This window comes from Gigantopelta aegis, chromosome 10, assembly GCF_016097555.1.
Source record: "Gigantopelta aegis isolate Gae_Host chromosome 10, Gae_host_genome, whole genome shotgun sequence".
Taxonomy (NCBI): Eukaryota; Metazoa; Mollusca; class Gastropoda; order Neomphalida; family Peltospiridae; genus Gigantopelta; species Gigantopelta aegis.
The window spans coordinates 85,609,404-85,636,451 of NC_054708.1; the positions used below are offsets into that span (position 1 = coordinate 85,609,404).

Sequence of the window (27,048 nt, forward strand, 5' to 3'; positions counted from 1 at the left end):
ATGCTTTAACATAAATATCTTTCTGGATATATGTTTATATATTTATTGAATCTCAGAATGCAGCTTATATTTTTTAACTAAACAATTTTACCATTATAACCATTCATTTGCTCAACTTAGCAAGACATCATAATTGTTATATGTTTTCCTAAAATGTCTGTTAACATTGGTTCTCCAAGGCACAATATTTCACGAGAACCATTCTGTTTGCGTGTCGGTTACGCAACTTTAAAATCACGAGAAACGCCAATCGGTTACGTGGTGAACAATTACATTCTAAAATTAAATGTACCATTTATCAGTAATGAAAGTGAAAATCAGTTTATATTTTTGAACCCCCAGTGTAGCACAGAACCGTAGTTCAAGTGTTTTAGGATTAGGTAGGCCTAACTCATCGGTGGTTACCAGAACTATATTCATGTAATCAAGCAATCTGTTACCTAAGTAAAACTCACATGAACAGACTTACAGCTACCTATAATAGATTTTGAAATATATTGTCCCCTGGTTCTCGAGGACTCCATTTTGTAACATTTTGTTTTAAAATATTTTTTATAAATTTTGTTGAACAATATGTATACATGTTTTGATAAAACTGAACATTTTTGTGTTGGGAAGTTTTTGCTGTAAGCTATACCACTAAATGTATCACTCACCGAAACAGGTTATAGGTTATGTAGTTAACAATATTTACTGCTGATGTGTGCTAGAGTTTGTGGCACATGTGCGGTAAACTTAGCTACTTGGTGGCCAGTTTAGTGCTCATGTGAAGTGTAGAAATACCAATAAAAAGGTAGATATTCGAATAACAACTGTGTTTATAAATATTGATATATGCTCTGACCCCCAAAATATATATTTTTTTAATGTCATACCAAAACGTCAACCTCATTACATGTATGTCTGCAACCTATTGTTGAAAACCGTCAGGATCAGGCTAACTAGGAACCACTACCAAAACGGAACCAATTTGGCTATAATGACACCTTGTATCAATTGGTACCTTGGCTTGCGAAAATGTGGTATCAGGTTGTTTCGGCCTCGGTGCATGTTCAGCCCCAGATGTGATACAATATTTAAAGTATCATTGTTTGTAATTGCTAAATAAATGTATATAATTATGTATTTGGCATACATATCCAGAACAACTTTTTGACAAAAAATTATTTCAATACATTTATTTAATTTATTATACGACTTTAAAAAAAAAATCACTATATATATATATCAAACAATTAATCCAAAATATAGATTCACACGCATTATTCACACACATTGTTCAATAGTTTATACATTTAATTTAAACACTATCTTTGTACGGGGTGGGACGTAACCCAGTTGTAAAGCGTTTGCTTGATGTGCGGTTGGTATAGGATCAATCCCCGTCGGTTCCAGCCAGTGCATCACGACTGGTATATCGAAGGCTGTGGTATGTGCTATCTTGTCTGTGAGATGGTGCATATAAAAGATCTCTTGCTTCTAATCAAAAATAGTTGCCCATGAACTGGCGACACCGGGTTTCCTGTCTCAATATCTGTGTAGTCCGTAACCATATGTCCGATGCCATATAATCGTAAATGAAATGTATTGAGTGCGTCGTTAAATAAACATTTCCTTCCTTCCTATCTTTGCTGTCTACAGCTTGAGGCATAGAAGGTGCGTACATGTTCCCCACACGTCGCAGGACATCGGACGTCTTCAATTCTTGTGCCTCATAATTGTCCCACAATTCTTTGGTTTTCCTTTGCAGTCTTCGGTACAATTCTCTCTGGTATCTCAATAAAAATACATGATTACTCATAACATGCTAAATGGCCTCTTATCCAACAATGGCAAAATAATTGTGCCTTAAGTTACATGTATGTTTAATGTCAGTAATGTTAGATAAATATAATGTTATGGAAAATAAAATAATTGAAATATATAAGCATGTTAATATCTACCAAAGAAACATTTCTTTTTAATTTGTAATGTAGTAAAATGACCCACAAATATGAATAGGTTGCTTACCTTTGTACAGTCTTTTTGCACTTAAATGCACGCATGCAAGCACACACACAAGCATACATGTATACACAAAGTAACAATATCTGAAATAAACAACGAAACACATTGATTAAATAGTTTCATTTAATCAAACGCAAATATCAATGTGACCAGGGCCGAAATGTCTGAGACTGAATATGCACCAGGGTTGAAAGCCAAAGATGCCATCTCCCTTACATGAACAAAAATAAAACACAAAATATGTACACTCTCATGCAAAAGTAAAAAATAGTGAGCTATGATTTTGTTTAAATTGTAATTGAATTAGATCCAAAATAGAGACTTCGACTTTTCAATATATTGCTAATAATTTGGCGACTTTAGCCAATTTTGGGTGAAAAAAGAAGAAAGAGTCAGGGCCTGATCCGTCTATTTTTGATATTGCTTGACATGGCATCATAGTGCAAAAAAACCTTAAGTACTCAACGTAAATACTCCTATACTAATTTCTTGATATTTTCTTCTGTGCATTTTATCATACCTGGATAAATGATTCATCTTTTGTAACAAAGTATGTAATAAAGATTTGTGCTTATAGATGTGGTTTTTGTTAAATTGACACGTGTAAGTAAAATGGGATTGTTTTTGATAACTAGTTCAGGATATATTATAAATATGATAACACTGAGGTTTGTCATAGAACATTTCCGCACCATCATTTTGGCTAAAGGTGTACATAATAAATATATCATATAAACCTATTGACCAGTACTTTTTTATGTTTGATGAAAGCTACATTTTTGTTCTTCGATTAGTCTTTTTAAGCATAAACTTAATATTTTCTCTACACAGTACATTTGTAAAGAATTCTTAAAAAGCACACTGATGTGTTGACATTTTCTTCTCAGTATGGAACTGAGCATTATTTTAATATGTGTAAAGCCAAACTGATTAAAATCAGCTCCACTGGCCTGTACTGAAAATTAAAGACCCAGTGGAGCTGATTTTAATCAGATTGATGTAAAGCTAACTTTGAAAAAACCTTCATCCCATACATGTAGCTTACATGGCAGGTTTTGAATTTGAATGGCTCCAGTACATTTGTATTTAAATGTCAGTCTATATCTATGGTACCAACAAAAATAAACTGGTTCGTGGTGCTTTAACTTTCAGAATATTGGAACCACTTTGATGCAAAATTGCTCTTGGAAATTTTTGTTTGCAAATTACTAATTAGTGGTTGAAGAAAATGTGTAATTTAAAAAATTGTACTGTATATATACGAAATATGAACACGAAGTAAAATTATGGGTATGAATGTTGGTGCAGGACTGTCCTGTCATCAACCTTTGTGAAATTCTATTTATAGGCTATAGTTTAATAAAAGAACAAAATAATATAGTCCCCTACCGGTCTGTCTGTCCCACAAATAGTTTTCTGGCCTTTTTTTTTTTTTTGCAATGCCTCAATGCATTGAACTGAAATTTTGTATATATTAGGCATGTGATTCTTCCGCTAATTGGCGGAATTCTGCGCTTTTTTTAAAAGCCCCCCTAGTCCAGACCCCCCTAGTCATCTTGTGCATTCTGCACTCGATTACATGCCTTCGGCACGCATGTATCATTTTCAGCTTTTTTAGAAATGCTTCAATCACATGCCTGGTATATATAGCCTTATCATGTACAGTTATAGATCACATTGGACTTGTATAGCAATTTACCCATTTTTGAGTTATGGCTTTTTTACTAAGAAGATACGAAAATGTGTTGGGCCCGGTAGGGGACATGTATTGACTGTGGGTTTTTTAAATGGGCTGATTTTGATGAGCTTGTACAGGTCTGTATATGTATTAGCTTTGAATTATTTTGTGAAATTACATCCTCTATTTTATTTTTAGAACCTAGACTACTAATACTAGAAATTGGACACTGGAGCACAGATGATGACATGGAGACAAAGAAGGGAAGAGCAAACTGTCAACCTTGCCCGTCACCTGCAGGTGTGAAAAGTGTCACGTTTGATGAGGATGTTATAGAGACATCAATCGGTGGCACACAGTCCACTGGCAGAATTAAACTTGATCACATCACCGCACTCAAAGTTGTCAACAGCAAATCCGATGGGAAGAAAAACTTGATGTTTTCTGAAGATGTCGCAGAGGTTCCCAGCACGCCGAAAACCACGAAAGTAGAATGTGCTAGAAGTGAGATTTTGTCTGTTGAGGAAAAGACGGCTAGTTTTACAACGATGACCGACTGTTTCCGTACACCGAATGGAACACCGACAAAGAGCCGGCGTCACACACTGGAGAGCAAGATGTTCAACACACCCGACTGCTATCGAGTCGTGCAGATGGAGACACCGAGGAAGTTTGACTTGAGTTATGACGACAGCACCGACCTCGATGATGATGATGACTGCACCAGTGTCATGGTCGCTGTTCGGGTTCGACCTCCCAATCAAAGGTCTTTGTGTGTGTATGTCTGTCTGTCTGTGTGTGTGTATCTGTGTCTATCTATCTCTGTGTGTATGTATCTGTGTCTATCTGTGTGTGTGTGTGTGTGTGAAGCCCTTGCAATTCAGAAAATAACCTAGAGCTGCAAAAACAGAAATGCTGAAGCAACAGTGGTTTGCTTCTGAAAAGAACCAATTTGCCTCAGCATTAGTATTTTAAAGGTCCAGGCTTATGGTACATTATTAATACACAGTATATAAAAACATTACAGTATTCAAAAAACCCCATCCCAATTATTAATAAAGTTACTTTTTGTAAAATGTTTGGGACATTTTTTTCTCGGGCTGATTTGTAGTGCATCAAACCTGTGACGTAGCATGCAGCGGATTCCACTTATTCTGTTAGTAGGTCAACATGCTGACAGCAGAGAATGATTTTTTCGAAAAACAGCTGATTCTTAACAGACGCTAGTTTGGACATTTTGGTTTTATCACATTTGTCCATCTACTCTAATGGTACCTCGATTGGTGAGGAAGGAGAAAATCTGTTAGGAGTACTTCCCTATCAATTTGTGCCTGAATACAACAATGATGATCCAGCAAGCCAAATGACTACGTATTGAAGTGGTAAACAAAGAAGACCCAGATGGCAGAACACTACTCACTGATCTTGAAAGTTGGTAAGACAAAATTGGAATTTATCTTAATTATAGAGATGGTATATATTGTCAAAAATTGTTGGGGTTTTCCATTCTAAATTAATTTATAGCCAATATAGCGTCAAATTGTGAGACAAAATATCCCCGTCTAGATATTTTCAATGGTTACCTATTGTCGTGTATATATGTATTTAAACATGTAGGCTACCACAATCGCTCAAAAAACTTAGTAATAATACAAGTAAGTTGGCAACATGCAGATTTCATTATTTATAATGAATAATAATGTGTACAAAAGAAAACAGGACAAGATTGTTGACATTTTCATTTGAATATTTATTTACATGATTATATATTACTTAGTACACACTGTAGGCCTATACAGGGCTAGTTCTGGGTCATCAGAAAATTTCACCAAATTATCTATCAAGCTTAAAATGTTTAAGAAACCCAGTTATTTTCTAACAAAAGTTCAATTATTTTGAAACATTAAAATATAATTTGCCAATTGTGTTTGGAATTGGTGAATTTGGCAAGTGCCAGAGCTAGCCCTGCTATATAATATGAAAATTCAATTATCACTTGATTATATAAGGACAAAATACATAAAGAAATTTATTATCACAATGAATAAGTGACATATTTAAAACTATTTACACGAAAGACTGATTTAACATCCCCTCTCTGTATCTTGTATTATCCCTGGAGGTGAAATTAGTTTTGTTTCTCATGTCAGTATTTATTTATGCTTGTTAAATAATAGTTCTATTCACAAGCTCCAGCTTAAAAATCTATATCCCCATGATGTATAATTTTATAAATTATATGGTAAGATGTTACCAATTCATAATTTGAGGTAATTTCTGTCAGAACACATTCACACAGCCCTCAAGATAAGTTGCTAACAAATGGTCATGCCTTGCATTTTCACATGTTAGGATAAAAGGACAAGTGCTTATTTCGAACACTGTTAATCATTGGCTATTGGACTAAAAAAATGTGTCTGGGGGTTTGGAGGTGTGTATGGATTTGATCATAATTATTAAACAAACAACTGACACAATCAGTTAGAATGAATTGAACACCTACTGTATTCACCAGTATCTATACCCTACAATTTAATAACTATTTAATTTATTGTTTCTTTATGTACATATGAAAACAAATCAACCCCAACATATTTACATTAATTCCAACATCTAAACTGAAGGAACATTTAAACATTAACATTTCCCCATACAATTGATTATGGATTTGTATTATCTATTATCATATTGGTAGAAGCAAACATAAATTGATTATAATCCTTCATTGGAACATGACTAATATTAATAGCCTTGAATTAAACAATGTATCAGTTTAGTCATTCCATATAGTTACATGTAGGATTTTAATAAACACTTTTTGGACTATACATGCAAGTGTGTTAGTTGTTGACACGTGAGTGCCTTTTATGTAACATCTTCAGTGCTATCAAAACATTTTAAAACTGATTGTTAACACAAACATCAATTTTCTGTTTTAGATGCAAAAGTGGAAAATATGTGCAATTATGGATATAGCAATGTGTGTAGCTATGGCTTCTTCGATGTCTGGATGCTTAAAAGTTGGAACATAGAAAGGTGGGAATGTTCAAGTCCAAGATGGAGGAAAGTTGTGATGGATTTGATATCACTCCATAACACAGCATGGTCATCGGTTTGTCAGTGTACCCTGAAATAACCAGCAATGTAACCTACATGATTAATAAAACTACTTTATATATACATACATGCTTTTGTGTCCATTGGTCACATTTATTTTGTTTCTAAGATGATAAATGATACATTTTTATGTTGTTGAAAATGTCTACACATGGCTGATGTAGCCTAGTGGTAAAGCACTCTCTTGATGCACGGTCGGTTTGGGATCGATTCCCGTCAGGCCCGTTGGACTATTTCTCATTCCAGCCAGTGCACCAAGACTGGTTGGTATATCTAAGGCCATGGTATGTGCTATCCTGTTTGTGATGATGCATATAAAAGATTCCTTGCTACTAATGGAAACATTTAGCAGGTTTTCTCTTTAAGACTATATGGCAAAATGACCAAATGTTTGACATCCAGTAGCCGATGATTAATAATCAATGTGCTCCAGTGGTGTTTCAATAAAATAAAAATTGATTTTGAAAATGATAATAGTAATTTTCAACTGTCCTAAATGTGGGTTGCACATTTTTGTGTGTGATGGGGAGGGATACAAGCCAGAGACAAGTTGTTCAAAGCATATATATAGACACAGAAAAAGTTTGTAATTAATTATGAAATACTGGCTCCATATTTCCATATTTTTATTATTCTAGTCTTAGTACCCTCCAATGGCGTACCCAGGATTGTATATGGGGGTGGGACAAACCCATATATGGGGGAGTGGGGTACATATACTATGTAAGTATATATGTATGATTTTATAAAAGTTTTTAAAAAGTTTATGGGGGGACATGGCACCCGTGCCGCCAAATGTGTGAAAAGGTCAGGTCGTGTGTGAAAGGCTGTGCACAATCACGCGTTCAGAGTATGCCACATACCTCGTCACAGGGTCACGTGACTTACCTCTTGGAGTCGGGAGCATTTTGTCAAGCAATGCGGAAAACACGACTTTTATTGCTAAAAACGGTTAACTTTTTTAAAATTTGTTTTATTGATACTTGATATATATTATAAAAGGTATACGTAGATACCAAACAATAGTGAATTACGTTTTCGACAAGCCTGGACCTTTAATATACATCTATATACATGTATAGTGGTATTCTTTTCTTGAAGATACATTATCAAAACAAAATGCTGGTGTTAATCAATTTTACTTCAGCTTATAGATCAGTACTGGTTGGCTAGTGTATGTGTTGTGTGCAGAAAACATTTAAAACTATTTTTTTAATGACAGTTACTAATCAGTTTAGAAAAGAAATACTACGTTGTTTTTGAAACAGATTGAAAGGGGGAAAAATATTTTATAGGCGATAGTGATTAGGGTATTGGTGTTTATATGTAATATCAGTATTTTGGCTTTTGTATCAATGTCAGTGTATGGCGTTCATATAATAATATTAATATAGAAGAACCATGAATTAAAAAATATTTTATGTATACAGTACTTGTGCATTTTGGCATGTGCATGTATTATATGGTGTCATTGTGTGCTGTTCCTGGCATGGAGTTCTACAGTATTTATTTCTGTTTCCCAGGGAGCTGTCTGACCCCAGTATCCATAACGTTGTGTCGATGTGTGGCAACGAAACCACCGTGACGACAGACAGCGGCAGTGCTCACCGCTTCACGTATGACTTTTCGTTTTGGTCGTGTGACAAGGTGCACGGAGAGTTTGCCAGTCAGAGCTACGTGTACAACCAGCTGGCGAAACCGCTACTGGCGAAGGCGTTCGAGGGCTACAACACGTGTCTGTTCGCATACGGTCAGACAGGCAGCGGGAAAAGTTACAGGTCAGACTACTAACTTGGTGATATTCAAAATGTACACCAGGCTCCGTATACATAAACGTACTTAAGTCAATGTATGATACCTAAATACATACTTAAAGTACATAAATAAGTATCATACATTGACTTAAGTACGTTTATGAATACGGAGCCAGATGATTTTCTGTGATCATCGAAAAAGAATATTTATTTTAACTCTCTCTCTCTCTCTCTCTCTCTCTCTCTCTCTCTCTCTCTCTCTCTCTCTCTCTCTCTCTCTCTCTCTCTCTCTCAATAGGCTGAATTTTGTGAAAGATGATGTGATACGAAGACATTATTTTCATTACACTTGTTAATGCTTATTATTATTATTATTTGTACCAATATTAACATACTTTTGGTTCTCTGCACATGTGGCTACAGAAAAACAAGAATGTTTAGAAGCTTGTCTTACCTATATTTCTATAGATGTTTTTTCAGTATGATGGGCCATGGCAGTGAAGTGGGCATCATTCCCAGATTCTGTGAAGAGCTGTTCTCTCGGGTCGAACATTCCAGGGACAAGAAAATGGTTTGTTATAAACCCAAATGCTACGTCTTTATCATGTTATGTATTTTAATGTGCAGATGATATTATTTATTGTCGGAATCAAAATACACAAATGTAGATATAAGAACATAGTGTTTCTTCTGCACCCATTTAAGAGAATACTCATTTGAGGTCAATTTAAAGACATTTTATTAGTTGCGCCAAGGTAATGACCCATATATCAAATAAAATGTTACTGAAAGGAACTGCAGATACCAGTTACTACCAGTGATGCCCAGTGAACTGTGAAAACAACGTAACTTAGTACTGGGGAAAGGCATTTTAATTTATACCAAATATGTTTGTGTTTGTTTTGTCACTGTACATCCCAACTGTAAAGAGCTATACATAATTACTGTATAAATACAGCTTATGTTTTGTGACCATATAATACCAGTGTAAACTGACTAGTACTAATTTCATAACATTTGTATTATAGAGTCGGGATTCGAATTTAACAATGGCACCGATGGTAATTGCAGTCGTTAAGATATACATTGCTGTACAGAAAGAGCATCACTCTGGCAAAATGTATACACCTGGTGTACATTATCAGCCAGTATTTAACATTTTCACATCTGAAATATGTCTATATACAGCAATATAATCTTTCAGTCATGTTTATTTGCTGAAAATGTCACTTTAAAAAATGCTATAGGCATTGCCGTCAGTGAGCTGTTTCACCCATGGCAGTTCTTTTAAAAATTGCTGTGGGAGACAAATTGGTACGTTTGAGCCCTGGAGAGTACATTGTGGATATGAATAATGTTTTGTTTTGGAATGGCTGACACTTTACAATCCAAAACATTTCATAATTAAGTATTTAATTACAACATGATCAATGTGCTCCAATGATGTAAAACAAAATAAACTTCTTCTTTTTTTAATTAGAACAATCCAGTACAGGACATGTTAAGTTCTCAAACAAATATAACTGTCAGCTATTATAAAATGTACATTCACATGTACATTTATTATGTTCTTAGATATGCTTGACAGACATAAGTCAGCACTTTACTGTGCATTAGTTTCAACTTTTAAGTGTGTAACCTATAAGTAATGTATATAACTAAGTGATTATCCGAGGTATACTACACCAGGCTCTGTGCTTATGAAACATTAGTTTCAACTTTTATGTGTGTAACCTATAAGTAATGTATATAACTAAGTGATTATCCGAGGTATACTACACCAGGCTCTGTGCTTATGAAACATTAGTTTCAACTTTTAAGTGTGTAACCTATAAGTAATGTATATAACTAAGTGATTATCCGAGGTATACTACACCAGGCTCTGTGCTTATAAAACATTAGTTTCAACTTTTAAGTGTGTAACCTATAAGTAATGTATATAACTAAGTGATTATCCGAGGTATACTACACCAGGCTCTGTGCTTATGAAACATTAGTTTCAACTTTTAAGTGTGTAACCTATAAGTAATGTATATAACTAAGTGATTATCCGAGGTATACTACACCAGGCTCTGTGCTTATAAAACATTAGTTTCAACTTTTAAGTGTGTAACCTATAAGTAATGTATATAACTAAGTGATTATCCGAGGTATACTACACCAGGCTCTGTGCTTATAAAACATTAGTTTCAACTTTTAAGTGTGTAACCTATAAGTAATGTATATAACTAAGTGATTATCCGAGGTATACTACACCAGGCTCTGTGCTTATAACACTTGTAGAGTCTGAGGCTTTAATGTCATGGCAATGACATACAAACTATGTGAGTGATGTCATTAGTCTTGAATCTAAATGTTTTATAAGCACGCCCTGGTTTTCAATTTAATTTAAAAGAACATTTGCTCTAGCCATCACAACTTAAATATCTGTACCAGTATTAAAAAATAAAACTGAGCATAACGTAAAAAAAATTAAAAAAAATATATATGTATATAGGGAATAACTGGTTACTGTCTTAAGATATCGGCTTTATCTGCAACGATTAAAATGGCGAATGCTGCGAGGCTCTGCCGACGTATGACATTGGTGACCTGGTCATCACCTAGGAGCAGCCAGTCGTATGTCTTGAAATTGTTAACACATGTACATGTGTAAACAAGTATGTGTTATCATAAATAACACATGATGTTCTCACCAATATATTTTACTCATTAATAGCAATGATAAAAAACAATGAAGACACAGGTTTAACAAAGAGGTGTTTTCAACAAGCACCTGTCTCGATGCAGCTTTAATGGACTGTCCTAAATTTGCAGCCAGTATAACACAGTGGATCTATCTAGACTATATACATGTCATAACGCAACTAGTATATCAAAGGCCTTGGCATATGCTGTCCTTCCTATGGGAAAGTGCATATGAAAGATGCCTTCCTGTTAATGCAAAAATGTAGTGGGTTTTCTCTACAAATATTACCAAATGTTTCAAATCCAATAGCCTGTGATTAATTAATTAATGTACACAGGTGGTCTTGTTAAACAAAACCAACTTTCAACTTTTTACATGTGTGTATTACTGTATAATAAAACAGGTGCTATTTTAAATACTTTACTTCAAGATTTAACAGTAGCCTTGATTTCTCAAACAAAGCAATAAGTTAAATCTGTCATTTCTGATAAGCTAGAGAAGCTCGCGGATAGAACTAACATGTGTCCCCTCCCAATCCCTAATGAAAGCAAGAATATACATTTTAAATGAGGCTAGTAGCCTAGGCCACTGTAAAATTTACAATAATGATTTTATTTTTAATTTATTTCATGACATTTATAGTTGCTTTTTGTTTTGATAGGCATAACTTCAGTTAATAACCTTTTTAGATTACTTATCCCATGCAGATCGCAGTGGAGATTGGCTTCGTTGAACTATACACTGTTACAGGTGGAGATCGGCTTCTTTGAACTATACACTGTCTGTTACAGGTGGAGATGAGCTTCTTTGAACTATACATTGTGTTACAAGTGAAGATGAGCTTCTTTGAACTATACACTGTCTGTTACAGGTGGAGATTGGCTTCTTTGAACTATACACTGTCTGATACAGGAGGAGATCGGCTTCTTTGAACTATACACTGTCTGTTCCAGGTAAAGATTGCAGTGGAGATTGGCTTCTTTGAACTATACACTGTTACAGGTGGAGATTGGCTTCTTTGAACTATACACTGTCTGTTACAGGTGGAGATCGGCTTCTTTGAACTATACACTGTCTGTTACAGGTGGAGATGAGCTTCTTTGAACTATACATTGTGTTACAAGTGAAGATGAGCTTCTTTGAACTATACACTGTCTGTTACAGGTGGAGATTGGCTTCTTTGAACTATACACTGTCTGATACAGGTGGAGATCGGCTTCTTTGAACTATACACTGTCTGTTCCAGGTAAAGATTGCAGTGGAGATTGGCTTCTTTGAACTATACACTGTTACAGGTGGAGATTGGCTTCTTTGAACTATACACTGTCTGATATAGGTGGAGATCGGCTTCTTTGAACTATACACTGTCTGTTCCAGGTAAAGATTGCAGTGGAGATTGGCTTCTTTGAACTATACACTGTCTCTTACAGGAGGAGATCAGCTTCTTTGAACTATACACTGTCTGTTACAGGTGGAGATTGGTGTCTTTGAAATATACACTGTCTGTTACAGGTGAAGATCGCAGTGGAGATTGGCTTCTTTGAACTATACACTGTCTGTTACAGGTGGAGATCGGTGTCTTTGAACTATACACTGTTACAGGTGGAGATTGGCGTCTTTGAACTATACACTGTCTGTTACAGGTGAAGATCGCAGTGGAGATTGGCTTCTTTGAACTATACACTGTCTGTTACAGGTGGAGATCGGTGTCTTTGAACTATACACTGTTACAGGTGGAGATTGGCGTCTTTGAACTATACACTGTGTTACAGGTGAAGATTTCAGTGGAGATCAGCTTCTTTGAACTATACACTGTCTGTTACAGGTGGAGATTGGCTTCTTTGAACTATACACTGTCTGTTACAGGTGGAGATAGGCTTCTTTGAACTATACACTGTCTGTTACAGGTGGAGATCGGCGTCTTTGAACTATACACTGTCTGTTACAGGTGAAGATCGCAGTGGAGATCAGCTTCTTTGAACTATACACTGTCTGTTACAGGTGAAGATTGCAGTGGAGATCAGCTTCTTTGAACTATACACTGTCTGTTACAGGTGGAGATAGGCTTCTTTGAACTATACACTGTCTGTTACAGGTGGAGATCGGCGTCTTTGAACTATACACTGTCTGTTACAGGTGAAGATCGCAGTGGAGATCAGCTTCTTTGAACTATACACTGTCTGTTACAGGTGAAGATCGCAGTGGAGATCAGCTTCTTTGAAATCTACAATGAGAAGATCCACGACTTGCTAGCGTCCTCCAAGGACAAAGGAGGGAAGAAGGCTACGGTTTGTTTTACTTATTTGAGTGAAGTGTTCATTTATTAATTTGTGAAATTTGATTTAATGCCATAAATTTGGTGTTGTTTCACATAAAAGTGGAATTGTTAGTTAAGTTTGCCTTACATTTTAGTTAAATACTTCAGTTTATTTGTTAATGCCAGGTTAAACAGACCACTGATAGTTTGTACAAGAAGGGCATGCTATTTTTGCTACTCACCAGGGAATATTTTTTTCAGTATCCTGTCTCAATTCACTACACAAGTTTCAGTGATCGCTACACCATTTTAGAACATTTTAATTGACTAGAAATATTGCTAATCAAGATTTTGAAAACTAAATTTTCCCTGCTATCTAAGGTCTACTTTATCTATTTTTATATACATGCAATATTGTTATAGATGTTAGATACTTTTGTAAATACTGTATGACTTGAATATTAGTATATAAAGAAGAAGACAATGTACATTTCAGCTGAAAGTTCGCGAACATCCAGTGCTTGGTCCGTATGTCGAGGGACTGTCCACGTTTGTTGTGAATTCATTTGAAGATGTTGAGGTAACGTACGTTATGTAGGAAATATTTTGATTCTCTTGGCTACACGGAACATTACATGTACTTCTTTCATTCTGTTTATTGGGATCCTGTGAACAACTCACTGATTAAGCTAGACAATATATTGTTAGCAGATTGGCAAATTGTTTTTGAAAAAGTATATACAGTCAAACCTGTCTTTAAGCGGCCACACAAGGGAGTAGATAAAAGTGGCCGCTGAGTACAGGTTGCTACATATATAGTCTTTAAAACATTTGTTGTTGTTTCTTGTTTTACCGTCTGTACTGCTAATCAACAGATGTGTGCTTCACAGTTGACTATAAATCAACTTTTGACATGTCGTCTCCTTTAGAAATAATGCAAATAGAATGTATTAAATTAACCGTTCTCCACAAGTTTGTTTTCTTTTTCCATTTAATTATTTAATTCCGACTTCATGCGATGTATTGTCATAGTAAGTGAATCTACAAATGTCAAGCGTAGCCTGCCCAGAGGCAATTATATGCATGCCAGTCATACTTCCTTAATAGATACACAGTGGAGATGCCAGGACTGAATGGGTACTAGCTGCACCTTATCGCTGTTGTTAAAATATCCCTTTTATATAAGAGTAAAACTTTACTGTGGTTGCTTAATACTGGTATTTTAGCGATTTGAGATCTGATTTAGGTGGCCGCTGGCCGCGTTAGACAGATGACAGCTTATTATAGGTGCATTTACATTATAAATCGTTTGGGAGGAATAAAAAGTGGCCGCTTAAGGCAGGTGACCGCTGAGTACAGGTGGATGCTAGGACAGGTTTGACTGTATATCAAGGACCATCTGAAAATGAGTGGTTTTATGATTTGTAACAGTCTAATGTCTATGCTTTACAACAGTGCATTTAATACAGTCAGTATAACACAAATGTGGCAATTGTATGTTTTGTTTAACTTTTTGTTAAATTTTGAAGTTTTATTTTTCACAAATTATAGGTCCCAGAACAATGAAAATTTAGTCATAATTGTACCTGTGAGTGTATTCATATCAAACAATTTTAAGCAAATTATTTTATTTTAATCCGTTGTGAGTCTGATGTTGATTATTTAGATTTTTTGATTAAGGTTTTCTGTTGGCCAAAATTTGACAAGAAAAATATCATACAGTAAAAAAGATATGTACACAACAACCAGTTACATGAACAGGGCTCGAACGACAGAATTGTTTTACTTATGGCAGTTTGAAAGGTTTCTGCCATAGGGAAAATCCTTGATTACAGCAATTTTGAGTCTACTGACAGCAATTTTAATCAAATAACTTTTGTTTGTAACAAAAAGATTTTAAAAAACAAAAACATTAGCCCTTCAACCAATGTGTAATGATTTTCATCCAGTGGCAAAAACTGCCATAGGTAAGGCTCATGACCTTAGGCAAATGCTGTCAGGGCCGGTGATAAATTCGAGCCCTGTTTCCAACAAATAAGAGTATTGGCTAATGTACATATGCATCACACTAAAGTGATATGATGTCCAGTAACAAATTATTTGAACTGCCTCTGCAGGCTACAGTTTTTAAGTTCAGTTTCAACCCTGTTTGATAAATGTGTTATCTTACAGGGGTGGATCACACTTGGCAACAAGAACCGAGCCACTGCAGCAACTGGAATGAATGACAAGAGTAGCCGCTCACATTCAGTGTTCACCATAGTGATGACACAGACCAGGGTCAGTCGAAATAACTTTTAATTTTTAAAATTTTATTTCTGTTTTAATGAATTAATGTTTAACAGCAACCTAGTACAGACTTCTGCCATTGGATATCAAAAGTAAGTGCATGAAATAATGATTGATTCACATCACTATAAAAAAAAATTACAGACATAATTATGTTTATCGTATAATATACATTTTCAGTGCAATCAAAGTATTTGATATTTTTCAGATCACATACTTTAAGAATTTGATAACTTTGCAAATTAGATGTAAATTAATCGAGGTCACGGCACTAGGTTTATTGACATTTTAGCAAACGTACTAGGGTGACACTTTATAATTGACATATGCATTCAGTCATCAAATCAAAACATTTCAATAGCAATTTTACACTGAAAGCTGTCCAGCGTTCAGAAAACAAATAACGTTATGCACTAGTTTATTTTAATGTAAGGACATCCAAAATGATGTCATTCAAGTTTGACGTCACTTCCATTCAAAAAGACATCGCGCCACATATTCTTACGTCATTTGAATATCTTGTAATGGCAGACTGGCATTAAAGTTGCATGTACAGTTTACAGAAACACGTATTAAGCTTGAGATTATATGATAAAGAGATTATTACCCTTGTGTAGTGGTTGCAAAACAAGGCGTCGTGCGTCGCATGCGACGTTTACTACCCTCATTTCCGACGTCTATTTTCGCCACAGTTGCTCAGACTCCAGTTCATATTTTCTTGGTTCTTGTCTGAATGTATAGCTCGGCTTCTATGGGTTAATTTCTTCAGGAAAACTTTGAGTTTCCCACGAATACAGCGTCCGTTACTGCTCATTTCCTTTGTTTTTAAAATATATTTTGTTTTGATTCATGAGCACAGTAGACCCAGTGATTTTCCGCGATCGCAGAAAACGGACGGAATTCCCATTGTGAAACGGAATTTACATTCCGCAAAGTTAAAAAAATGAATACTATTTTACTATTGCCACACTCTGTAAACTGATGATTGACCCATGCGCAGTACTATTGGTAAACGCTAGACTGGATTATGCGCTTCATGGTAAACCAAATGGTGACATTGGGAACCAATCAAATACTTCGCGAACGTTAGCGAAAACGGATGGAATTCCCATTGTCAAACGGAATTTACATTCTGCAAAGTTCAAAAAATTAATACTATTTTACTATTGCCACACTCTGTAAACTGATGATTGACCCGTGCGCAGTACTATTGGTAAACGCTAGACTGGATTATGCGCTTCACGGTAAACCAAATGGTGACATTGGGAACCAATCAAATACTTCGCGAACGTTAGCGAAACGTTTGTTGGCAGAACTTGGGGCTGGTTTACTGCTTAGTCTGTTGCGCCTGCGCAGATGGGACAGTTTTTTTTTCCAGGAGTAAGTTTAGCCAGCGGTTTGTCGCTAACGCTTGTCTTGGAAGACAGATTTTTACGCTACACATTAAACCGAATGACCATTTCTGGAACCACCAGTCAAAATGTGTTTGCAAACGTTTAGCAAAAAACGGCTGGCTGAACATTGCAATGTTACTTTATTTCCGCTGTGTCATGCGCATACTTCAATTTGCAGACTACGTTAGACTGTCACAAAGATGAAAAAATAAATGTTTATGTTTTGTGAACCCTAAGTGCAGGGCACTTAATTGTTAGACAATCATGCTTTATGTAGTTATTATAATTGTAGCCTTTGCTTTTATTTTTCGCTACTAATATGTAGGGTTACTTTGACTTAATGACAAATAGTGACGTCATATTAATTTTATTATTATTATTATTATTATTTTTAATGATACCACTAGAGATAATTGATTTTATATTACTTATGACACATACTTTGGAGGCTGTCACCCCTCTTGAAGAGTATTCCATAAGGAAACAAAATGACAGGCGACAGAAAACTGCATGTATTTTGCCCTATGCTATCGCAGCGAAGTCGACACTGGCAACATCGTTACAATCTCGTACGTGGAATCTGTGTCACTGTAATGGGTTTTTTTCACAACTTGTGTCTAAACAAAATTTGGGGGAAATGTATCGGCAATTAAACGTAGGAGAGTAATTTATTGTAGTTGTTAACAATTTGGTTCGGACTTTAATTTGTCACAACTTGTGTTAGTTCAATTGTTAATTGCATATTGTAGTCTGAAATGGAAATGAAACGGAATTTACAAAAACATGAAACGGAAAATAGCTTGTTTTTAAAACGGAAAACCACTCAGTCATACTTGTTCTATTCCTGGGCCAACAATTTCACCAACTATATGCATTACAAGTGGACTACATTGCACACTTCTGTGGTAACAGACTCCGGTCCATAGAGCACCCCCCACTTGCCACCATTACTGAGTGTCTGTAGCTCTCGATAAACCCCCAACTCCTACTCTGTCAGTTCCAACGCCTACTAGTACTTTGTTTTGCAACCGCTGTCGTGTGTTTCGGTATCATCAATATTATATATTAAGAATAAAAATAATGTATTATGCTCGCCAGAGGATCGCATAATACAATTTGTAATCTTAACATATGATATTGACGATACCGAAAAACACTCTGGTAATTACCTCTCTCTATATATATATTTAAATAACTGAAAAATACAAAATATCACATAATATATATGTATAATTTCTCATAAATTATTTCAGAAGAAAAGAACACATCAGAAACAATATGCAGTAATGTCTGCAGTCCATTTTTGTTAACAATTGCTAATTAGTTTTAGAGAAAACCACAGCAGAAGTCAGTCCTGTCAATCTTCAACCAGAATGCATCTTACAATCACTGAAATTATTTCAAGTGACAATGATTACTGAATGTCAACAGAAACCATTCACCTATACACATTTACATGCAGTACTTGACAGTAGCTCCGATTTTATGTCTACATTCGGTCTCCAATAATCACGATGAAGTAAAAAGATGTATATCATGATACTAAAAAGCAAACACATCCAAATAAAGTGTCATCAGAAGCATTGTAGTAGAAGATAAATATGAAATGTAACTGACTAAAGATTAATGTGAGTGTGTCATTATAAACACTGTCCTCAGTTTGCTGCCATTGTATCATGTTTTCTTTTCAACATTACCTGTCCTCAAACTAGTGCATATTCACCTGAGTATAGTAGTGTGGTCCAAACATCCCAACAGCCAATGGAATGGCCTAAAATTATTCTACTGTGCACCCCTTCCTGTTCCGGTCACATGACTGTAACTTCCTTCTTTTTCCTTCTCTCTTATTGTTCGAACGTTCTTGTTTTTCGCTCCGTCGTAATCTGAGGCATCTATCCTTTTTGCTTGGTGTATTTGAGATTTTAACATCTGTAACACATTTCTAAATGTTGTTGCTTTATTGTTGTACAATTATTTTGCTTGTAATCACTTTATTAAAGTGTTCTTTCCAAATTATTAATTCTCAACAGTTTTGGTTGCCATTTTTAAAATGGCGGCTTCTTGTTTACCGGAATTGTACAGACTCATGTGTTTGCTTTATCATTACAAACACTAGCTCTACTCGAGTTATACGTTAAAAGTTTATGGTGGGAGGAGACCCACATGATGTTTGTCCAGGTTACCGCCCACCATGCGGCATGGACTTGAGATGTCTTTTGTGCATTCCACTGGTTCCTACAGAGTTCAACAACTGCCTCCAGGTCATCGCCCAGCGGGCTAAGAAGACTCAGTTGGCAATGGCTCCAGCACCACCGCAGGCTTCCATTACTGACTCCGTCACAGAGATCCTGAACTCACTCTTGCCTAGTGTGCTGCAGGAGACTTTTGCTGCAATGACTGCCACCATGGTCGCCTGTCAGCTACTTCAAGAAAGTCTTTGATTTCATCTCGAGCTTACAGCAAGCCGTCCACGGGCCATCGGAGTCGTGATCGTTGCTGGTATCCACGGATACCAGACGTCACGGGGATCTGACGGGTCCCACCGGGACCGTCCATGGTCTAGATCTCCTCGTCCTTCCAGCATCTGAGATCGACACGCTTGTGCCCGGCTCCTACAGGACTTTCCTAATGATGATTCCCATCAGTCTCTCATTGAAGATATTGATTTGGCTGATCGAATGTCCATGAAGGATTGCCTGGCCATAGTATAGGAGCTGCTCATATAGTTGCCACACACTCCGGCACAAACCCGGAAGGGCCCAGTCCCTGTGATAGCAACTGATACAGCACCCGACGACGTAGTTATCCAGTCATTAGCGGCAGGCTCGATGATTGCTGACGTAGCTTCAGAGCTAGATGCCAACTGACATTCCATGTTTGGTAGAGCCTGTTGCGTCACTTGATGTCAGCACAAGACATGAAACTCAGAGATCGTCTACAGTTACGTCGCCTGCAAGTCTTCCTGAATCATTTGATCACATTGATGATAAGCCTTTCCGACGACCTGTGACGCAGTCTCCATTGGTGGCCGATTCTTTCGAACATTTTAGACGGAGTCTCTTTGCAGCCATTTCAAGTAATTCACCATCTATTTGTCGATGCATCACTGAAAGGTTGGGGACCTCATCTCACTGGTTCTGGATCCAAGAATTAATTGGGAGGTTACCTAACACCTGCATCCCTGGTGGCTATGCTTATCCACCCTGTCAGAAGCCCTTTGTTGGATGATGAGATCGCATTTCTATACGTATACGCGGGATCATTCCTCCACTCGGCTGACGGATGCCACCATCACTGCTGTTACTTCTAACATACGGTTATGGCCTATTCATCCACCTGTGTCGGCTTCCTGTCGGTCCATGTTGAGAAGACGTGTGCATCTTTGGAGTACGGAACCCACCGCCTTCTGTTGAATGTTGCACTAGTTTGAGGACAAATGATGTTGAAAAGAAATGGAGAAAATTTGATGTGTTTTCTCTTTCATAGATACATCACCTGTCCTCAAGGGTTTATACCCTCCCGGCCTCCCCGTTTCCAGTTTCCAGTTCTCCGTGCGATTCCCTCTGGGAAAAGAAGGAAGTTACAGTCAGGTGACTGGAACAGGAATGGGTGTGCAGTAGAAGAATTTTAGGCCATCCCATTGGCTGTTGGGATGTTCAGACCAGACTACTACCCATAGGGGTATATGCACTAGTTTGAGGACAGCTGATGTATCTATAAAAGAGAAAACACCTCAAGTTTTCTCCATTCTCACTAAAAAGATCATGACAGTTCTATTAACAGCAAAATAAACCTTGTTTGTCTTTAAAGTCTGAACCAAATTGTTAACAACTACTCTCCAACCTTTAATTACAGTTAGATTTTCTCCTCTTTTTGTCCCAACATAAATTGTAAAAAAAAACCAGTTTGTGTTCCTGTAATGGATTTTGCACAATTTGTGTCTGGACAAAATTTGGGGGAAATTTAAGGGTAATTAAAGGTAGGAGAGTAATTTATTGTAGTTATTAACAATTTGGTTCAGACTTTAGATTGAAATACTGGAAAGAAAAAATGATGGTAGTTCAATTAGCGGCAAGATAAACCTTGTGTAAAGAAGTATTGTTCGTTTTCAGCCAGAGAGACTGGAAAAAAAGGACGACAGTTCTATTAATATTAATATAAACATTGTATGGACAGCGTTTCTAATGTTGTAGACGAAGAGACTGGAAGGCAAAGATCACGACAGTTCTGTTAACAGTAAGAAAAACCTTGCATAAACTGTGTTGTTTCTAATGTTTTAGACGGAGAGACTGGAAGGCAAGGATCACGACAGTTCTGTTAACAGTAAGATCAACCTAGTCGACCTGGCTGGCAGTGAGCGGCAGTCCCAAGCTCAGACCACAGGAGAGCGTCTTAGGGTGAGTATTCATCTTCAGGTTGCACACTCACTCAGGTTTATAAACCAACCATCAACAAAGCTTTATCTTGTCGTTTTAGAATAGTTGAACCTTCTGTTTAAGACGAACAGGTGCTTTTTTCTTAGCAGACCACAGTATTTCATTTGAACTGTCATGCTGTTGCATCTCAGTTTTCAGGGCTCAGTGGAACAAATTCTGGTTTGGTTTCAGATATATATAGAGGTTTTTTTGGGGGGGGTTTCAATTATTAAAGTGTTACTTTATGGAATATTTTATTAGCCAAAGAATAAATGTTGTAGCCAATTTGTATAAAAATTAGCAAATGGCTAATTTGGTAATAGACAGGGTGAGCCCTGAGTTTTAAAGCAGCTTCAAATTCCTGTGAATTGGTTAACTGGTGAGATCGGGGGCGGGATCTATCCCCGTCGGTGGACCCATTCGGCAATTTCTCGCTCCAGCCAGTGCACTATGACTGGTATATCAAAGGCTGTGGTATGTGTTATTCTGTCTATGGGATGGTGCATATAAAAGATCCCTTGCTGCTAATTGAAAAGAGCCGCCCATGGTGTGGCGACAGCAGGTTTCCTCTCTCAATATCTATGTGGTCCTTAATTATATGTCTGACGCCGTATAACCGTAAATAAAATGTGTTGAGTGCATCGTTAAATAAAAAACATTTCCTTGGTGAGATTGTTGTTTTAAAATTAAAAGTCACAACCTTAAGGATCACCACAACTTCATTCATGTGTTCCAAAAATGCATGTATTGTCTTTTGTTCAAGACTAACTTTTGGACACTGATGCACAGTATTTGTGTGTATATAAAAAACAAAGGTTTTTAGAGGCCAAAATAGCTTGTGAAATAAATTGAATACTAAAATTGGTGCTCTTTATAATCAAGTTTATGTCCCTCGTGAAATAACTTTTGTGTCACTTACCAGAGCTTGTAAGAAGTAAAAGTTGTTTGGTTTAACTCTTTCCCTCCCAGAGACTGAGAGAGAGAAAATGTCTAATGACTGATAAAGTCTTTAACATCTATATGTTGAATGTGTTTTACACTGTGTAGGTTTCAATGATGTTTGTTTGTTTCTTGGATTTTATTACATACCTATTCAATCTGATAAAGACGTTTTCGAACTGTGTGATAAATGTATCTTGTATCACACATATGTGTAATCTGGACCGGAACTTGTAAATGGGGAATTCACTTTTTATTTTTACTGGCGTTAGCACCTTTTTATTACTGATGTCATGTCTGATTTACAAATTACGTCACATCGTATTTGAAACATTACACAAGATTGCTGCAGAGTATGATTCTTAACATTAAGAAAATCCATGAAAGGAGGATTTATTAATAGATTTAAGACAGTGTATTTATGACATTAAGGTAAAAAAAAACGTTTTTGTGAAAACTAAATAGAAGGTATGTAATAAATGCATGTTATGTATTGTAAAATTTGCTTTCAGGAAGGTGCTAACATCAACAAGTCTCTGATGACTCTGGGTAAAGTGATCTCACTTCTGTCTGAACAGTCCACTATGACGAGCAAGAAACGCAAGATCTTCATCCCATATCGAGACTCCGTTCTAACGTGGTGAGATATGAATGCTGGTATTATCAGCCCTTGTTAGGAGATCTTAGAATCCATAACACTTGCTACAGCAGTACTAATTTCCACCTTAAGTCTAGTATCGAAAGCTCAAAATTGACCGGAAGCATGCAACAAATGCAATTTAAAATGTATATTTTTCTGATAATCAGCTCATAAGCATCTTTTGTTTTCCGTCTTATTTTTGACTCTATTCCAGATATATCCAGAAGTCCTAATTTTCAGGAGGGATAATATAAATAAACAACCACTTTATACTCAATATGAATCTCTGTCATGTTTTTAATTATTCACCATGACCTGCAGGTTGCTGAAGGAGAGCCTGGGAGGGAATTCGAAGACGGCGATGATCGCTACCATCAGTCCAGTCCATCAACACATCGACGAAACACTCAGCACACTCAGATATCCTTTAACAACTTTTACAAACTAACCACTCATCACACTCATATATCCTTTAACAACTTTTACAAACTAAACACTGAGCACCCTCAGATATCCTTTAACAACTTTTACAAACTAAACACTCAGATATCCTTTAACAACTTTTACAAGCTAACCACTCATCACACTCAGATATCCTTTAACAACCTTTACAAACTAAACACTGAGCACCCTCAGATATCCTTTAACAACCTTTACAAACTAAACACTGAGCACCCTCAGATATCCTTTAACAACTTTTACAAACTAAACACTCAGCACACTCATATATCCTTTAACAACCTTTACAAACTAAACACTGAGCACACTCATATATCCTTTAACAACTTTTACAAACTGCACACTCAGATATCCTTTAACAACTTTTACAAACTAAACACTCAGCACACTCATATATCCTTTAACAACTTTTACAAACTAAACACTTGGCACACTTATATATCCTTTAACAACTTTTACAAACTAAACTGAGCACCCTCGGATATCATTTAACAACTTTTACAAACTAAACACTCAGCACACTCAGATATCCTTTAACAACTTTTACAAACTAAACACTCGGCACACTCATATGTCCTTTAACAACTTTTACAAACTAAACATTCGGCACACTCAGATATCCTTTAACAACCTTTACAAACTAAACACTTGGCACACTCAGATATCATTTAACAACTTTTACAAACTAAACACTTGGCACACTCAGATATCATTTAACAACTTTTACAAACTAAACACTTGGCACACTCAGATATCCTTTAACAACTTTTACAAACTAAACACTTGGCACACTCAGATATCCTTTAACAACTTTTACAAACTAAACACTCAGCACACTCAGATATCCTTTAACAACCTTAACAAACTAAACACTCAGCACACTCAGATATCCTTTAACAACTTTTACAAACTAAACACTGAGCACCCTCAGATATCCTTTAACAACTTTTACAAAATAACCACTCAGCACACTCAGATATCCTTTAACAACCTTTACAAACTAAACACTTGGCACACTCAGATATCCTTTAACAACTTTTACAAACTAAACACTTGGCACACTCAGATATCCTTTAACAACTTTTACAAACTAAACACTCAGCACACTCAGATATCCTTTAACAACCTTTACAAACTAAACACTGAGCACCCTCAGATATCCTTTAACAACTTTTACAAACTAAACACTGAGCACCCTCAGATATCCTTTAACAACTTTTACAAACTAACCACTCGGCACACTCAGATATCCTTTAACAACCTTTACAAACTAAACACTTGGCACACTCAGATATCCTTTAACAACTTTTACAAACTAAACATTCGGCACACTCAGATATCCTTTAACAACCTTTACAAACTAAACACTGTGCCCCCTCAGATATCCTTTAACAACTTTTACAAACTAAACACTGAGCACCCTCAGATATCCTTTAACAACTTTTACAAACTAAACACTGAGCACCCTCAAATATCCTTTAACAACTTTTACAAACTAAACACTGAGCACCCTCAGATATCCTTTAACAACTTTTACAAACTAACCACTCGGCACACTCAGATATCCTTTAACAACCTTTACAAACTAAACACTCGGCACACTCAGATATCCTTTAACAACTTTTACAAACTAACCACTCAGCACACTCAGATATCCTTTAACAACTTTTACAAACTAAACATTCGGCACACTCATATATCCTTTAACAACTTTTACAAACTAAACATTCGGCACACTCATATATCCTTTAACAACTTTTACAAACTAAACACTCGGCACACAGATATCTTTTTACAAAGATGTAATTTATTAGGATTTTAATAAGTATGTAGGACTGTATGTGCCTAATTTACGAAGCCTGTTTTTCTTCTTAAATGCAGATGTTTAAGCGTTGTCACTGTATGAAATTAGATGCGTGTAAGAGATGAACAGGTGTTTAAGCGTTGTCACTGTATGAAATTAGAAGCGTGTAAGAGATGAACAGGTGTTTAAGCGTTGTCACTGTATGAAATTAGAAGCGTGTAAGAGATGAACAGGTGTTTAAGTGTTATGCGTGTAAGAGATAAACAGGTGTTTAAGCGTTGTCACTGTATGAAATTAGATGCGTGTAAGAGATAAACAGGTGTTTAAGCATTGTCACTGTATGAAATTAGAAGCGTGTAAGAGATAAACAGGTGTTTAAGCATTGTCACTGTATGAAATTAGAAGCGTGTAAGAGATAAACAGGCTTTGTAAATTCGATCTGATATATTTTAAAGAAATTACATTTCAGCTCTCTTTTTGTGTTTGCACAAACTAATTTTAAAAAAGAGATTGCATTTGATGCTGAAACATGACCATTAGTTAAGTACAGGATAAAGATTTTAGGTTTTTAAAGATATTGTGGGACGACATTTGAACATCAATGCTGAGCCTTAATTCGGAAAACTTTATTTGCCGAGAGCAACAGATTGACTGAAATATACAAAATATACTATAAATAGCCTATTATTGATTTATACAAACATAGTATTTGTTAGAAGCCAACATAACCTCTATGACATTACAAACATCTAATGCATGCATGTCGCAACTATCAAATGAAACAATAATCTACCCTTAGCACGTGTATAATACATATATATATATAATAAGTATAATATAAGTAATACAATGCGCCTTCCATTTATATACATCTACATTTATATACATATACCATTTAATACATATACCATTTAATACATATACATTTATATGTATAGGCTTATTTCGCCTTAATATAAGACTAAGCAATATTTTATTTAAACATTTTAAACTAAGTTATAAATAGTAATACATACCGTATTTGTCAGCGTACCACATTCTTTTGGAATTAACAAACATCTTTTGGAAAGAATGACGTAACGGAATTACCATGACGTCATAAACGTAAACAAAGACATGCATGCATAATAAACAAACAAATATATACATTACGTAAAGGTAAAGTTTGGCCTTAACAGGTATCTTCAGCTTTTATTTTTCCATGGTATCACCTGCCTGTTATTACCTTAACTGATGTGTAAATATGCCCAGCAGGCGAGGTCGATTGTGAACATGGTGCGCATCAACGAGGACCCCAAGGCGCGGATCATCAGAGGTATGTCGTACACACACAGCACTTTGTTTGAAACCTATACTGACGCACCACTCATCATAACCATCTCACATAGGGCTGAATTTACAAATCATGTTTATGTCTTGCATGTGTGTAAGGACACCTGTATTTAAGATAAATAGGCTTTGTAAATTCATGAAAAAAACCACATCTGCACTGCTGCGACAAAAAGACTTTAAAATTAGTTTTTATAGTTTTGAGTTAGTTAACCTTCTGACTACTGCAGGCGAGATATCTCGCCCGACGTCACATCAGTCGATATACTGTACAATG

General features: G+C 36.1%; 1 protein-coding gene across 4 annotated transcripts in view; it reads left to right on the top strand.

Moving 5' to 3' along the window:
- The window catches only part of LOC121383163 (kinesin-like protein KIF14), a 95,138-nt gene that overhangs the window by 17,778 nt on the left and 50,312 nt on the right, over positions 1–27,048 (top strand). For all 4 annotated transcript variants that reach the window (XM_041512991.1, XM_041512993.1, XM_041512990.1 and 1 more), the window contains exons 2-11: positions 3,884–4,451; positions 8,326–8,580; positions 9,037–9,127; positions 13,435–13,533; positions 13,999–14,082; positions 15,675–15,782; positions 21,466–21,582; positions 23,052–23,179; positions 23,501–23,599; positions 26,684–26,757. In XM_041512991.1, the coding sequence (XP_041368925.1) occupies positions 3,934–4,451; positions 8,326–8,580; positions 9,037–9,127; positions 13,435–13,533; positions 13,999–14,082; positions 15,675–15,782; positions 21,466–21,582; positions 23,052–23,179; positions 23,501–23,599; positions 26,684–26,757 (1,573 nt within the window). In that variant the 5' untranslated portion in view covers positions 3,884–3,933. The remainder of the gene's footprint in view (positions 1–3,883; positions 4,452–8,325; positions 8,581–9,036; positions 9,128–13,434; positions 13,534–13,998; positions 14,083–15,674; positions 15,783–21,465; positions 21,583–23,051; positions 23,180–23,500; positions 23,600–26,683; positions 26,758–27,048) is intronic.